General features: G+C 43.0%; 1 protein-coding gene across 1 annotated transcript; it reads right to left on the bottom strand.

Moving 5' to 3' along the window:
* Positions 1–2,097: 2,097 nt before the first annotated feature.
* Positions 2,098–16,631, bottom strand: VPS37B (VPS37B subunit of ESCRT-I). The gene is made up of 4 exons (XM_065851494.2): positions 16,461–16,631; positions 8,056–8,227; positions 7,440–7,522; positions 2,098–6,338 (listed from the first exon to the last, which is right to left on the bottom strand). The coding sequence occupies exons 1-4, from the start codon at positions 16,563–16,565 to the stop codon at positions 5,838–5,840; spliced, it is 861 nt and encodes a 286-aa protein (XP_065707566.1). The 5' UTR covers positions 16,566–16,631; the 3' UTR covers positions 2,098–5,837.
* Between the last annotated feature and the right edge of the window lie 530 nt (positions 16,632–17,161).

Here is a 17,161-nt window from a genome sequence, read left to right as displayed (position 1 = left end):
CATACAGTTATAAAAAAATATATACAGGTACATGTGTATATACACATATGTGGGTATAGATATATCGTTTTATGAGCGCAGCAAGTGACAATTCTTATTTCCCCACCAATCGTATTTATAAAGTGTGTGATAAAGTGTGTTCTATATGTAAAGGCTTTGATGTTCATACTGGGCCAGGCAGCTGCTCTGATCCCGCAAGTGACATTGAGATCTCCTCCAGCCTGAAGATTTCCACCTTTCTCAGCCTTTCTGTGAAGCGACGGACAATCTCTCATCTACAGCAAAGACCTGGGCAAGGGTTCCCCAGCTGTGACACCGAGTGACAACGATGTCGGTGGCGCCACAGCAGTGGCCGGGCCAGCTCCACACGTCTCAGTTTCGTTTCTTGCAGAAACCTTTTCTCCGGGTACCAGGAAGCACTTTCCGCAGCAGCTCGCAGTCTATTTATAGGTGGTGATAAAGATATATTTGCTGGGAGACTGACGTCACCCTAACCACTCACAACCTTGCGTTTCATAATGGAAATACTGATTAATCAAGAATGGTACCTTTTAAATCCCACTACCGTAAGCCTAGCCACAGCTATATCTAAATAATTCAAAAATAAAGTAAAACGTGGCTTTAAGAATGCTATGGTAAATGTAACTCGTTGAAGACCACTAGTGCTAATGACTTTTAAATACTATTACTGTATCTATAAAGAGAGGAAGATGTTTCAGTTGGTGTGCTACTGAGAACAGATTTTACTCAGTACCTGTATAAAAAGCAATGGAAAATAACCAAGTGTGAGTTGGGCAATATCCTGGTCTGCTCCTTCCACCAAGTTCCTACAGTCCAATGTATTTTTTTGAAGCAGCTTTCAAACAGTCCCTTATCGAACCCCTCCTTCCCCACCCCTTGGTTCCTTGGGCAGCCAAATCTCCTAACCACAAGTTAGTTTGAACAGTCGCTCATAAAGTTCAGGACAGCATTGCTACAGAGAGCAAAGTTCACAAGACACAAGGGTCTCTTAGATCATTGGGAACAAAAAAAGCCCATTGAAATCAAGCACACGAGTAGAAAACACTGCTCTGACATGCTCCAGGGAGTCAGGTAAAAAAGCTTCTGTAAAATTATGTTTTAAAGAGCATTTAGTTAAAGCCATGAACAGCAGCCGCCCATTCGCAAGGTTTTGTCCCTTCTGTGCCCGGCAGCGGTGAGCAAGGCACGAGTTCCCTGCACCTGGGCAGGAATATTTATGGTGACCGTATTTCCTGAGCAGCCCCATCAGAAAAATGATGGGAAATACAGAAATATCACCTAGTACAACCATTTAACAAATGCCTAAATCACAACAGAAAAATACAAAGGCAGCCTGTTCCTCTTAATAACCATCTACAACGGCTGGTAATGCGAGACAACTAATACACCAGCGCAAGGGACATTTGCAGCACCCCTGTGTTTAGCAGCAATCCATAGAAAAGCTGCATTAAAGAGTTGCTCTTTTCCATAGCCACCACAAATAGATCAAAAAAAACAACGTAAAAAAGGTATTTTCTTCCATATATTATCAGTTATGCAGTGGTATTCTATTTCATATTGCTATTAAAGTGACAGATATCACAGAAAATCTCATCAGGTCTTTTCTGTCCTGTGACTCACACTCCTAAAGAACTCTGGTTGAGTAATTTTCTTGTGACTTGTCTTGGCTGAAATCAAAGCTTTTCCTCATTTAACAAATAAAAGTGGTTTTCCCCCTTCCCTCTGCTTTTGCAGGTGAAGGATTCTGAGCACTTCCACTATTCCAGCTAATTGTAGGACACTAAAAGCAAAGGGATTCTACCCAGAAATAGGGCCCACCACCCTCCTTACCATGATTACAACGTGCAGAACTTGCTCTGAGCACACCCGTCCTGTATCAGCTACGTACAGAATGGACTCGCTACACCCACTCAATAAAGACACGGCCAACAGATTTACTATGAATAATTCAAGCTATTTTCTTGTTCTACATTCACCTACCACTAACAACATCAAACCACCGTTAGTATTGAAAAATATTCACAATATTAACATAACTCCACCGTGATTAAATGAAGCCACAACAGGAACGCGGCACCAAGAGAGATATGCTATTTTATTTAAAATCAGACCACAGCAGATTACAGAAAGACTTCTTATTATGCAAACAAATTCACTGTACGTTTCACGACTTGCCAGGCATGTAAAACTGCCCCTTTGTTAGACTGTCCGGGATTACACAGAGGAACCGTTCAGGTGCAGGACGACTCCACCTCCTCCGAACTCTCATAGAGCAGCTCTATGTTCAGGCTGAAGGAATCGCTGATTTGAGCTCTAAGTCATTATTCCAGTTTGAGAAGGCAGAGAAGTCCCCAAAGAGGTCGAGACTGAGGTTGTGGAAGTTGGGGCATTAAACGCCAGGGTTACCCAGGACCGGACTGTGCCTCCCGGCATCGCGGAAAAGCCCATTTTCTAGAACATATCGTCCCTCCGGGTCCGCTGGTGCGGAGTTGAGCTGCGTGGACCAGCCGTGCTGGAAAAACCAACTCCGTTTCCTTGAGGAGATGGTGAAACCCACCCTTGGGTCAGAACCCATCACCAAACCCGACCACATACAACTCAATCAGCCACCACTTACAAAACCACGTACAAAAGACCAGCAGAAGTCATGCCACCCAACGATGGCGTTTTCAACCGACGCTCTAAAGCCGTGTTACACATCGGATTTAGAAGAGTTTTCTCCACTCCAATTGCTTTGGGAAAGTATACGCTATTTGCAGCGGGCATTAAAATCCTCAATACAACATAATAATATATATATTTTGGCAAGCACACTGAGCCACCCCCTCTCAAGTCTCAGCTTGCCTATGGCATTTTAATCTCACTATCTTATAAACAGTGCAAATTAGTATGGTTCTAAAAATCCTAGCCATAGCAAAAATTATTTATTAGCTATAACAGAACAGGAGAAGCTGTCGAAGGGCAACAAGTGGAGAGCACCCAGCCATCTCTTGCCCGACTCATTCAGGTTAGTGTTTCGCAACATTTCTGAAAGGATTTTAACAGCTTTCCAGTCGTCTTTCTCCATTACCCTCGAACGTTACCAGCAGTCAAGTATATATTTACAGTTTGTGCGCACACACACACACACAAAATTAATGGCAAAACATTTTCCACGAGCAGCTGGATTTCAGTTAAGAGGTTGTTTTAACTGAAACATCACATTAGTTACGTTATCTGTGTTCAAACTAACCCATTGGTGAAGGCAACTATAAGCTTACAAATAGCAGATACAGCCTTTGTTTCTTCTGACCTATGAGGGTGCTTTTTTCTTATTATTTTTGTAAAAGAAAGTGCTCTTGGAGAGCCCTTAATTTAGAGTCAAACGATGGCTATTCAAATGATAAAAATGCTAATATCCTAGTATTACAATCACCAGGAATGATCCTAAGGCACATCAGCCACATGCATATGCAATAATGCATTGTTTTGCTTCCCGACAGAAGAATTGCATTAGCTTTGTCTGTACTTCGTTTGCACAAGAGTTTGTGTTTAGATCAAGTATCCCTGAAAGGTTATCACAAAAGTTACCAAAAGACAGAAAATTTAACAAGTAGTAAAAATATTTTTGGACTACTAAGAGCAGTAAAGTCAGACACATAAAACGCAGTGCAAATTCACAATACACTTACCTATCACCTCCGTCACTTCTGAGGATTCTCAACCCTCGGAAAAAAAGTTGGCACTTGATAAGTGTAAAATAGACCTGGTTATTTGTATTAAATGTTAGCAAAATTGAGTGTGTTGTAGAGTTTTTGTGTAGCAGGCCCAAAGTACGAATTCCTGTACTCGGTCACCACCCCGGGAGCCCCCACTCACTTCAGTTCTTTCCAGGACACGCATCATTTCTACAGCAGCCTTATGTTGAGCATTCAGATACAACAGTTGCCATCCAAATACCAGCACTAATAGCACAGCAAAATTACTTTGAAACGAGTCATGATTAACCATGCTTATATGAAGCTTCAGTGAGAAAATAATACCAAGAAAACATATTACACTATTAAAACGAAAAACACAGCCTGTACCATCACTAGATTACAGAAAAAACACACTTTGCGAACAAATCCAATGCACGTTGCTTCACAAAACCCCCCATCTATAGAAATTTTCCAGGCTTACACCGGGGAATTGGTTCAGATACCAGTAACGCTGACCAACCTTCTGCCCTTTGGCTTCAAAAGGCAACACAAGCCAAATACCCATATTTTCATAACAGAGAGCTTCCTGTTATGAGCTTAATTTCAGATTAGTATTTGCCAGCAACCACCACACTCCAGAGGAAATGGTTAAGGGACAGTCACGGGCCTTACATAAAGAAAATAAATAGATATTCTATTTTGACTGAAGCTGTTGGTAGTACAGACTTCCAAACAATGTGGCGCATTCCAGGCCAATGATATGAAAATGTCTGGAAATAACGCAGGGGCTACAGCAGATTCTGGGCCGTGAGTTTCGTCGATCACCACGAATTAGTTGAAAGTTGTTGGTGAGAAATCGCTAACGAATTTCTGGACACATTCTGTGCAAGCAACAAGGGTTAAGATTTGCGCTTCCCAATGATAAATTAAAATAGTGGCATGTATCTGCATCTTAGGCTTCAAGAGTCATATTGAGAGTGAAATCTGAGCTTCCCTAAAAAGCCTCCCCCCTCGGTGGCATAAGGAGTCAAGAATGGATTAAGTAAGATGCAAACAGCCACCATGGAGTTCAAACAGCTTTTCTGCTTTGCCTGCTGCAAATTCCAGATAGGGACACATGCCAAAAAACTGCAAAACTAAAGGAAATGGGAAAGTTAAAAATAGTTCTGCCAAGTGAGGGACTAACAAACTGTGGAGCTTCAAGTGGCCAATTACATGATGTGACAACTTACTATTTGATTAAGAAAATACCCTGCCTAGATTCCTGGAGTCACATGAGACCAAAAGCTCAGCACCCATGTAAATAAAATCACTGCTGTATCCAAGGTGTGGAAAAGAAAAACACGTAAGAAAGAGTCTTAGTAGGCAAGGAAATAAAAATGCCTGGTAAAGTTTCTATAAAACCCTAAACTGGCTCTACAAACAGTTTAGTTTAATTCCAAGAAATCATGGATTTTCAAGATATCAAACTCTTTAGGAGCGGGAGGAGAGCGTACTTACTATGAAAAGTCTAAGGTAACAACTGAAATGTAGAAGTGAAACTCTTGTAACTTTTACTGAAACCATAGCACATTTTCTGACAAGAGTTTCAGCTCAGCGAGCTCTGAGAAGGTTGTGCAGCTGGGCAGGTGCCACTGCAGCAGCCTGGGTACGCTGCAAAGCTGCTGCCTCCGCGGCCACCCTGCCCAGTATTCAGATATGGTTGTTACTCTTCAAACACTGGCACCGACAGAGAATTCTTTAGAGAGACAAATAGCTCCCAGTTTGCCACACACACACCCAGCTGCGCTGGGAACGTATCGGAACACAAGAGGATGCTGATTTACCGTCACTAAAGAATTCAGAGTGTGATCTGATTTGTAATGCCAGGAAATCCACTGTATGTTGCTTCCCAGTTTGATGGATTTATGAAATTTAGACCCTATCGCCTTCCTAGAAAAACCTTCTTGTCACTGATATTTGAAAACTAAAATAATCACATTTACCAAACGCAATTGCAAACCTCTGTGCCACAGCTCGGATTTTGTACTCCATTGTGCAAAAAAACAGAGGCTTTCCATTGCCTACGTGAAGTCTCTGATGGGGAGAAAAAAGGAAATATAAGCACCAATACATAAGTTAGGCGCACCAAAGTATTCACTGGAGGATAAAGCCAGGATGCGGAGGAAGGCGAGGTGGTCTCTGAGGAAGAGCTGGAGGATACTGCGGTACAAACTGAGATGGGTATCCCGGCTGCGGCATCGCACCCACGGCCTGAACTCCTGGCCGAGGCGGGAGCGGAGGATACGGAGCACCTGGGTAAGAAAGAGCTGGTCCTGAGCCCATGGCTGCGGTGAAGGGAGTAGGAAAGCGTCCTGCTGGGACTGAAGAAGGCGGAGGGGGCGGTATCCGTCGGGGCACGACTGAAGGAGGGGTGTTTGCATCCGAAGTGTAGGAATCTTGAGGTGCTGGTGTTGTCTCAGGGGCTCTGGGCTGAGGCTGCGGCTGCACCTGTGGAAGTTTCTGTCCCTTCAGCACCATTTCCTGGAGCTTCTCGATTTTCACGCGGCGCAGGTGAGCCAGTTTACGTTTGCTCTGGTACTCGTCGATGAAGGAATCCAGGGGTATTTCACCATCAAGAAATTTTTCTGCCATGTTCTGTCAAACACGGAACAATCTCTTAGAAAACAGCACGCTGCAAGAGAATCTAAATGGCTTATATCCTAAAAATAGCATAATTTTGCCTGTGATTTTCCAGCTTGCATATGGAAGATGACTGGCATACGAAGAATTCTGAGCAGAATTTTGAATCAGCTATTACTCAGAAGCAGTGGGAGCTCGGTACTATTTTTGCTTGAATTTATACTGAAGCAACAGCAGCAGGAGCATTTGAATCTAGCTCTGAATATTCCTCTGATCATCAGAGATGGGAATGAATCAAGTTTAACAGCTTTCCAGATTGCCAGCTAAGCTGAATTACAGCTCAGTCCTGCTTGCAATGCCAACAGAAACACTGAGAACTCTGCAAGCCTCAGTACAGCGAGGCACATTATTGCTAAGACAGGTTTAATACTTGCGCTTACTTGTGGTTTTGGATAAATGATGTTTAACAATTAAGAGGTGACCATACACATAATCACAAAATTCAACTTGTCCTGGGAATGTCTTTTTTGTGATCATAACTCAGGGCCAATAAGCATATTTTTCCCCAATGCTAAGAGGTTATGTGGTTACAGACAATGTCCTACAGGCACATTATTCTGACAACAGACCACCCTCCGAGTACTTGTGTCACAGCAAGTGGTGACCACTGGCATCTGGACAGATGTGTGCAAATCATAATGAATATTTCACTGGGAATGCTGGAGTAAAAACAGGGCAGGCACAGTTTTTCATCAGGTTACTAATTGACATTTGTAATGGATTAATACAAACACCAGGCAACCACCATTAAAAAAAAAATTCTGCATTTATACGCTATGAGTTTGACGGCAATGCCAAGGAAATAAGAGGGTTTGGTTTTTATTTCTGAAAGGAGCATTTTCTCTCCTAAACACTGAAGACATTAAAAGAATCACAAAGATAAAAAATTCTCACTGAAACCAAACGACTATTCCCTAAAGTCCAAAGCAGAGACCAGACCACATTCTTAAAAATAGCCCTTTCATCTATCCCGTGTTCAACACGACGCTGCAGCTACGTACACCGAAGTCTTTGGTAATGGGTATAAGTGGCAGAATTGATGTATAATGCCATTACCTCTGTGTCTTCCTCAATCTTTGCCCCCTCTGCCTGAAGCAGTGCGAGCAGCGTCTCCAGCGAAGCGTTACTGGATTGTCTGTCTGGAAAGGCACAAACAGAACAGTAAATGACAGCCGGCTCTAAGTGGCTTCTCACTGAAGCTATACAGCCTCAGCAAGCACAAAAATCCCAGGAATTTTTAGGAATATTGTCAGTGTTGAAAGCTGAAATCTACTTACAATTATATACTTATAATATTGAAAGACAGAGCACTTCAGCCACTGCAGTATCAGATGTACAATACTTCAAAGCTCAGTATGAAATTAGCAACCTAAATGCCACATTCTGTATGATTTATGATTAATCGCTAAAAATTCAAATAATGTTTTGCTTTTTAGCATGGTAAATGAGTTTGATCACCTAGAGAACAGTAGGTCAACAACAGGTGGGTAACCACAGTAATAGAAAGAACCCATGGTATCCGTTACTAGGTGTAGCAGCTACCTCATAAATCATCAGATGCGTGATCTATTGCAGAGCTACACAAGAATGACATTTCATTTTGTAGCCTGATTCACACAGCTAAAAACCATAATCCACACAGCAAATCATCATCGTCAACAGAAAATGTTACCTAGTTTTGTTTTCTTTATCTGGTATGCTTCAAAAAGAACTTGCAGCTCTCGGTATTTTTCGGTCAAAGTGGATTTCAAAGACTCCAGCTTGGGCTGGTACAGAAGATTGTCCTCTGCCAGACTGCGGTTGCTGGCAAGGGTCATGTCCTTGCTGTGCTGAACATTCTGGGCCTGGGAAAAAAACATAAAGCATGTGAAATGACAGAGAAAATATTGAACAAGACTAATGGTTATTTAGTCAACATGAGAATTTCAGACCTTCTAAATAAACAACAAAAGTAAAAAATGGTACTACAGTATTGGATGTGCAACTAATTACAGCACTTTGACATTTTATGAACAGTGGGAATGTCTACTGTTTTGGTGGGTTCGGTAGGATTCAGCTATTGCGCTTTTATCCCATGATCTCTTTGCTCTGCTACACAAAATCCTTTCTCACAAACCGTATTTTTACTGCTCTACTACTGCACTATGTTACTAGCGCATCATCCAGGAGGAGTAAGGTGCTCTACGCTGCAAACAGTATGCTGAAATAATTGAAAATGATGATGGATTATTGAAGCTCACGGGGAAAGACCTTCAGAGGGGCAGTCCTGAGAATAAGGATCTCGTCTTCCAGCCCTGAGCACCTCGGCATGAATCACTGACCAGGAATTAATTCTGCTACCTGCAGGTCTTTCGTATCAACTTCCACTCATTAGTTAATGTAGATGCTTCTTTGTTCCCACCTCAGGCACCACCCTTCCCATTCCCCCATAATGAACACTGCAAGGTAAACCAACGGTTGCTCTTAAAATATATATAAAAATCTTTAAGTCTCAGCAGTAACACGCAACAAGAGCGCAGAGGAACATCACCCTTTATCTAATTCAAATGCAAAAAGCTACGACTGCATCATTACGGTGCCTTCTCCAGAATATTCTTCCCCAACTACACTAAACCAATCCTGGATTAATGCCCAAAGCTTGGTTTTCAGTTTAATCCTTCTGCATAACATACCCTAGCCTGAAGATATTGCTCCTGAAGAACAAACAATAATTCTCAGAAAACCAAGATTCCAAGTTTGCTCGTACACACGCACACACGCGATTTTATCAAGAGAGTCTTCATGAGCTTTGGGAGAGATGAGTGTTTGGGCAAGTCTGCTCTGAGCTGTCACATTAGATTCATTAAAATATTCAGACATCAAAAGGAAAAAAAAGAAAAATAAAGCAAGGGATCTGATTTCAGATTTTCAGTCTGAATCAACAAGTGGGGCAGCTTTCCCATGGCACAACAGACTGATTCTGTTCGCTGCCTCCCAACCCAGCGGAAGGTTTGGTACGCTTTGGGTGACCTCCTACGTCAACATGCCCCTTCTAGCCCTCATCAACCCTGCTCAGCTCTGACAGATCTTATCTGCGGGCGGTCGCAGGGAATTCGGTGCAAACACAAGGCGTACGGGGCTTTCTGGGAGAGCCACACCTCCGAAACAGGAAAAGGCAAAACCCAAATGAGCTGTTTAGAGCCCCAGAAAAGGGCAGGATCAGAACTCGGGTGTTCTCAGCACACCATTAGATGCATCAGGTGAAAATATTTCTCATGTGTAGCCGAGTCTTCAAAAACAACTATTTCCTTTTGAAATATTTATATGCTGCTTTAATCTTCTGAATGCAAAATGGGCTCAAAGGTACTTACACACATCTCTGGCCCCAGATATTGCCCTTCAAATACCAAAGTTTTACTCTCTTACACCCTGTTCATGCTAAAACACTTAAAAAAGAATCAAGTCATGGATAATGCTGAGTCCTAAAGTCTACATCAAATTAAAATTCTATTCAAACTGTGAAAATCAGAGAAACTGTACTTGGGATACTGTTTTGTCTCTGAGATTCTCACATCAAGCCTAAACAAGCTCCCAGCCCCGTGCTTGTGTTCAACCTGAATCCTTTCCAAGAATAAAAAGAAAATCCTCTCTCTTCACTTTGAATCCAATGCAAAATAATTTAAATTAAACTGCTTGTTCCCATTTGTTTGTACTCGTACGATCTAACGCTGTTAGACTGTCGCTTTCAGACACCCTAAGTCCTCCTATTTTACATCTTTCCTAACAATTATGAAGGGAACCGAAATGCATATGATTTAACAGCTTAATTACTGGCATGCAGCTTCTTACCAAATCACCACCACAAGTTCTGTTAACCCGCTGCCTTCTGAACCGCCAGCCAAAGAAGATTGCGTGCAAAAAGCTTCATGGTTTCTGCTGCCTCTCCTCTTTCACCATTTTAATGAGCAAACTACTTCCTTCAAGCGCCTTCGGTTTGATCTGGTGATTGTGTTTTCACTGTTTGTAAGGCTGATGCTGTCATTTCAAAGCAGCTGCACAGTCAGTCTGGGAAGACCAGTTTTGTGAATGAACTTTGATCTTCAGGATGAAGAACGTGGATGTTTCCTCCAGAGAGAAAAAAGCCACTTGACACAAACCTATAAACCCTTCATGAGCACCAAGCCCAGAAAAATTAACCTTTCGCTGCAATCTTTTATAATGAAGAGGAGAAGGAAGAACTCCAGGTAAACAGACAGAACAACAGAAAAAGTTCCCTGAAGCCAGAGAAGGGTTTTGTGGTGTTTTGAACAGCTCTCCTACCTCAAGTATCACAGTGTCTCTCAACAGGACTAGGGGAAGCAGGAAGCCTAACTTCATTTTTCTACAACATTTCTCCTGAATAACCTTACTTTTAAATAATCTCAAATGTGTAAAGATGAATGAATATCAGCGTGACATGATGAAAGAGACTTGTAAAAATAAGAAAATAAAATAAAAATCAATATTATGCCCTACCTACATCTAATGAAGAGTCACATCCTTCCCTGTCCTTGGCACCTGGTATCTAGTGATTGTGAAACAGTCTAAACCAAAGCGAAAGACTTCAAAATACTTGGTTGAAAATAGTTCAAGTATTCATAAGTCACACTTGAAGTTACAGTGCTTGAAATTACACAAGACTTAATGACTTAACTTCTTCCATATTCTAGCACTTCTAAGAAGGGTACATATCTTCCAACAGAAGTTGAACAAAAAACATGATTGATATTTAATAACCAATTCAAGTGTCACTCAAACTCTTCACTTCCAGCATTAGTCCACATCAAATTTCTTTCAAAAATGGACAGTTGAAGAGATGAGAAATTCAAACTGAATCTTACTCAAAACCATGAGAAGAACCAGTTCCTCAAATACAAGGTTAATTTAGGAATGATGTTTAATGAAATGCAGGGAGGAGCTGGTGAAGATTCATCCACCTGTTCAGGACATTTAAATGCTTGTTTGAAGTCTGTGGAATGAGTAAATTCTATTTCACAAAGAGCACAAATATAATCCCAAAGCAATGCAACTTGAATATAGTAGTGACTTTACAAACCAGAATAATCTCCGGCACTGATGCCAGGGTCCGCGTAATAAACTTTTCTGCAGCTGTTTTGCTGCATTTAGAAGTTAATTCAATGAATGGGAAAAGCAAACACCGTGAAGTTAGCCTGAAGAGCCCTACAGAAAAAAGACTTCCAAAAAACAGTGACTAATTTAAAACAAAACCACCAAAAAAAGTTGCAAAGTCATCCAAGGGCCAAAGATACGGCCCAGCATGACCAGTATATTACAACGATCAAAGCAGCACAAAGGACGCTTTCAGCATCCATCCCCAGCTTTCCGCAAGCCCAAGACAATAGCCAAGCAAGGAATAAATCCAACAGAAGTTATTTTGTTGTCAGATGTGTTGTGCAACAAGAACATATATTAGCATGGAGCTTACTTAAGAGAAATAAGCAAATAGCATGTGACTCTCCAGCAGAATTGCTAAAAAGGCTATTGAGAACATGAGCATTTCAACAGGCAGGAAACATCAAACTGAAATACCGGTCAGAATCACGAGACATAATGAGACAGGACAATATTAAAGAGAATATACACTTTTTTATATACATAACTGCTAATCTCTCATTATGAATTCTTAATAGACAAATGGGACAACAATACTGAGCTGCTTATAAAAGGATTTTAATGGCAGAAGGATTGCCCACCACTGAGCAGACCACTCAAACCCAATTATGCACGCTGCAAGAAAATAAAGCCATGGGCACACAGAGACTATTAAAGACAAAACCCATGATTTATGCAGCACTTCAAAATGTAAGATGCTTAAAAAGTGAGTTTCCATAAAAGAAATAATTTGAATAATTTGACTCAAGGTTTTATTTAATAAGCACTTCCAAGAACAGGCGGCAGAAACTGCTTTGGGAACTGAGATTCGATTTCCATCAACTGCAGTTTCGTTTCATTCCACTTTTAAAGAAAGGAAGAAAAATGCTGGATAAAATTGAAACAGAAGCCAGTACCAGCTTCGCAATGCTTTTACTCTTTATCATTTACTCCAAAATAATGGCTTGCAGCACAAGTTATTTGTCTCTGAGAAGCGTCGCTCCTGGGAACGTGCTTTTTGGATGAACAGAAGGACAATTCGGGATCAGACGCCTCCTGAGGTCTGAGCGACCGAAATCCCAACTACCCACAAAGTCCATCAAGTGCTGCTATAATTATAAACCTGCTCTGGCAAGCGCCACGCCAAGCAGTCTCTTGGTACTTTCAAGAAAAAGTCTCCTAAGGAGCTATAAATAAAAAGAAGTTTTAACTGGCACCATTTTAATCGATATATATATACATAACATACATCCACACTAGTTTTAGGTTTCTCTGGTCTTTCTCTAGCCTTTATCATTCCCACATTCTCTCTTTCGGTTACACATGCTTGTAAATTAGGAATAAAACGCGCAGTCCCACTGCGGAAGTGTAACGATGCACATTTGGAGTGTCAAATGAAGCCCTGAAACAGGAGCCGACAGGTGCAGAGCAGGAGAATAGAGAGTTCTTTTACAGGAGGAGGTTTAATAGCGCTTTTCATCAAGTACTGCTGAATGATAATACACCTCCTAACAACATCTGTTTAGCAATAAATATTAATATGTAGTCCAAAGTAACTAGTTTTGCTAAATTTAGGTCTTCTGGTTATGTAAGTATTAGCTTTAAAAATGATAGAATAAAGGTTAAATGGCAAGTTGCAATTTGTGAAAATTTATTGCAAAGGCAATAGGCACCCAGAACCGCAATTGTGGTCACTCATTTGATACTCGGCTGGACGAGAAAAAGCTATAGTTGTCACCAAGTCTAATTCCTAACTCTGTCACTAAATTTCATGTTTGGCAAACACAAACATAACCGCTGACACGCTGTGGTTTCAGGGCAGGAGTGGGAATCCAAGAAATCTGGGCATGCATTCACATGGGTTTAACCTGGACTTTCTGCGCTGCCCGATCTTTTCAATCGGCTTTTGAGAAAAGGACTACGCTCAAAAAACCCGGCTGCGCTTGCCAGCGTGCCCTGAAATCCTGGAATGAGAGGAAGGGAAGACATTCCTGACTTCCCCATTTCATGTAATTAAGGTCTTGAAGAGCAAATAATTTTTGGCAGCATAACCTTAGCGGTCAGTAACGCAATATTGCACTGTTACGAAAGTGATGTTTCAGTAGATAAAAAAACCTCATTTTCACAGGAGAAATTGCTTGAACTACCAGCAACGTCAGGTCACGAATACTTTCATCTGTGCTGTTCAGAGTTATCGTGATGAGATTGACTTTTATAAACAATGTTCTTTTATTTCATGGAGACGAATACTGTAGATGCACTACAGAGATTAACCTCAAAGGATTATAAAAGAAGAAAAAAAAAAAATCCACAGTTTTAAAAGACTAAGAGTAACAGACAATTGGCTTCCTTCCTCTATCAGACAAGATGTTCGTTGTTCAAGCACTAAAAGCCCAGAGGCTTCAAAAATAACTGTGCAGACAAAAAAAAAAGCAACGGCTTAGCGCTCTTTGATGCCACATTTTCACATACCTGGGGATACAATGTGAAGGATGCTGTATATGCGCATTACCCCAGAGAAATGTGAATGTGAGCATGAAGCACACACACACACATATACTCCCCCACAACGACATATACAAATCCTGCACAGAGATACACTCCCTTTAAGGCTGGAAGGTGCCTATTTTTAGCTATTAGCAAGAAAGCCAAGTGGTTTTCCAAATCCTCCTCTTTGTGACCAAAACATTGGGGTTTGAGCTGGGTTTCCCTTGCAATGAGAACAAAGGTTTTTTTCAATTATGGAATAATCAGCTTCAGCCAACTCCGCCACCAAAAATACAAATGACCTCAGAGAAGTGACTCAGGAATCATGATTTGGTTGGCATGCCACAATGGAATTACAAATCTAAGGACTTAGAATAACCGTCCAACCCCGATACATGTGGACTGACAACCGAATACCTACACAAGCAGCAGTGAAGTCACCACGGTTCCTCCTCAACGTTCAGGATTTCCCTCTCTCCTTCCTGCCACACACTTCACAGTGAAAACACCAGGACGCAGCAGCACAAACCCAAGCAGTAAACAATTCAGTGAAGGCAAAAATAGAATGAGGAAGAAGTATTTGAGCATGGCCAATTCCTTCCAAGGTGGGTAAAGGCATTTCTAGTTGAACAGACTCTCGCAAAGGCCTCCACACACAATAAAAGAGGATTATACCAGACAGGAGCACAGCCGTATTTCCACACAGCCTGAATACCTTCAAACCCAGCCACACTTTCCAAACACCACAAAATATTCCCTCAGGCCCGAAGAACTTTACTCTACAATTTAAAAGGCTTCTGTTGCCAACGAAAGAGGAAAACCGGAGGGTCAAATTGAGAATATGGTCTAGTTTGGAAGGAGAGACGATCTTTCCTACTACGGCCATGAGGTTTTCAGTCACTTCTGACCTACATTCTTAAGTGTGTATTGACAAATAATAATTTTTTAAAAGCCCACAAAACCAGGCCTTCTGCCGTTGTACCTTGTCAGAGGCCACGCTGAAACCAGCAATACTGCACCCATTTACAGCTTTACAAAATTAAGCCCATTATAATCCACTGACTTTCCTTAAACATCTAGTCTTGTCGCAGAAGGGTGGGTCCTCCTGCCCCCCATAAACCACCGTGACTCGAAGGCCTCTGTAGGTTTTATTATCACAGCCGTATCTGTTTCTTCAGCAGTTTAAGTTTTCAACATTTATACTCATATGAAAAGCTAATATGCCTGCCCCGCTTCTTGCAAATCTAATTACCCAAAGTTCAAAATACCAATTGTTACATAATGCAGCAAGTAAATTCCCTAGGACACCTTATGATCTCGGCCTCAACCTTAAATCGGTTTCTTCATCTGTAATACTCTGATAATCTGGTTCGAGGTGGTCCTGAAAAACTTCCTTGGAATTACCAAAAGGGCAGGAATCTTAGTTTGAGAGAAAGCAATTATAATTGATTTTACTTAATAAACTAAGCTTATTGATCACTAATGTATTGCCACTTCTTTCTTTTTTTATTTTCTCCTGGGGCTTTTGGCCTCTAATTAAAAAAAGAAATAATCATCAACAAACAAACGAAAACACACACAATAAAACTGCACCGAAACTAATAAACACAAGAGCCAAGGAAGTACAGTACATTTCTTTCTCTTAAAATTTTCATATAAATGGTTTCCACTTATCTGTTGTCAGCTGACTACACAGAGTCTTTTACGAGTATTTATGGTCAAATAAACGAGGAACAGTGTCTTATCAGAACTGTAATACACAGTGTCCACTGGCATATAGAAAAACCACTATCAGGCAACCACAGCAGCAGGAAGAACACAGGCTTCTATTTTGTTTTAACAAGCACTGGATCCAAAAGCCCGGCTCAGAGCCTGACACAGGACAAAGACATTTCGAACGGGCAAAGCCGAGCCCCCCAAAGCCGGAGAGCCGGCCCTGCGCCCCGCATGCCAGCCCGGGCACACAGAAACCTCTTTCATCTCGTTTTCAATTAAAGTTGCGCTGAGATCCGAGCCTGCAAACAGGACCTGACAAAATCCTTCATCGCGGCCAAGGCACAAAACAAGGGCTGTATTAACGGAAAATCTGATCCCACCTCCGGGCCGTCACCGGCTCCTAATTTAGTACAAACCAACCATTTTCAGCAGCGAGAGCCCTCAGCGCCCTCCCCAGAGCCCGGGCACGGACCCCCCTTGCCCAGGGCCCGCAAACAAAAGGGCGAGGGGGCGGGAGCGGGGCCGGTCCCGCAGCACCGGGGTCCCATTTACCGGAGCCGTGACCGCCGAGCATGGCCGGGGGAGGGAGTCACCTGCGGCGGAGTGGGGGGCAGGCGGGCATTAACACCCCACAGCCAGCGGTAACGGAGCCGGCGGGACAGCGAGCCCCGGCGGGTTGAGGGGGGCGGCGGCCCGAGGGGAGGCCGCGGCCCGGGCGCGGGGCTGAGCGCGGACGCCCCTCACCTCATCCATCTCGCGGGCCATGTCCTGTAGCTGCTCCTCATCGTCCAGCAGCGCGCTGAGCTCCTGCAGGCTCAGCGCCTCCAGCCGCCGCACGTCCAGCGCCATCCCGGCGCTGCCCGGCCCGGCTCCCCCAGCCCCGCTCCCGCCGCCGCCGCCGCCAACCGGAAGTGCCGCCGCGGTGTCGCCCCGGCCCGGGGTGGGCACCGCCCTCAGCGCCCCCTGCTGGGGGGGCGGGGCGGCAACGTGCGGGGCGGGGCGTACCAAGGGGGTTGGGCGGGGGAGGGGGGCGATGGTGGACGGTACCAAAGGCCGTTGGGGTGTGGGGTCCCGCGGCTGAGGGAAGGAGCGATCCCGGCGCGGGGGGTGCTGAGGGGATCCCGGGGTACCCTGGGCATCCAGGGCGAGCTGTGGGGAGCAGGCTCTGTCCTGTGCCCTGCGCCTGGGAGCGGTGTGGACGCTCTCCACCTCCTTTTGTTTAGAGCTGCACAGCTGTAAATTAGGAAGGAAAATCAGTAGAATTCTATAACTCGCACTTCCTTACCAGGTTGGGACATGGCTATAGTAAATCTTGCAAGAGTGACCGTGCTATTGTTCTCAAGCTTAGGCTGAATACCTGTTTGGGTTAAAGATATTTAAAAGTTGTATCTTGCCAAGCTTTGGTGCTGGATATTTTTGTGCATCTTAAGCACTTTCTTCTTCAA

Source organism: Patagioenas fasciata, chromosome 17, assembly GCF_037038585.1.
Source record: "Patagioenas fasciata isolate bPatFas1 chromosome 17, bPatFas1.hap1, whole genome shotgun sequence".
NCBI lineage: Eukaryota > Metazoa > Chordata > Aves > Columbiformes > Columbidae > Patagioenas > Patagioenas fasciata.
The sequence above is the reverse complement of the archived record's forward strand: the minus strand, read 5'-3'. Positions and strand labels throughout refer to the sequence as shown.

Coding starts and splice junctions, on each gene's coding strand:
- VPS37B (XM_065851494.2), bottom strand. CDS start 16,565: ATGGCGCTGGACGTGCGGCGGCTGGAGGCGCTGAGCCTGCAGGAGCTC. Junction 8,228..16,460: donor TGGCCCGCGAGATGGATGAG/GTGAGGGGCGTC, acceptor TTTTTTTCCCAG/GCCCAGAATGTTCAGCACAG. Junction 6,339..7,439: donor AGATTGAGGAAGACACAGAG/GTAATGGCATTA, acceptor CGTGTTTGACAG/AACATGGCAGAAAAATTTCT.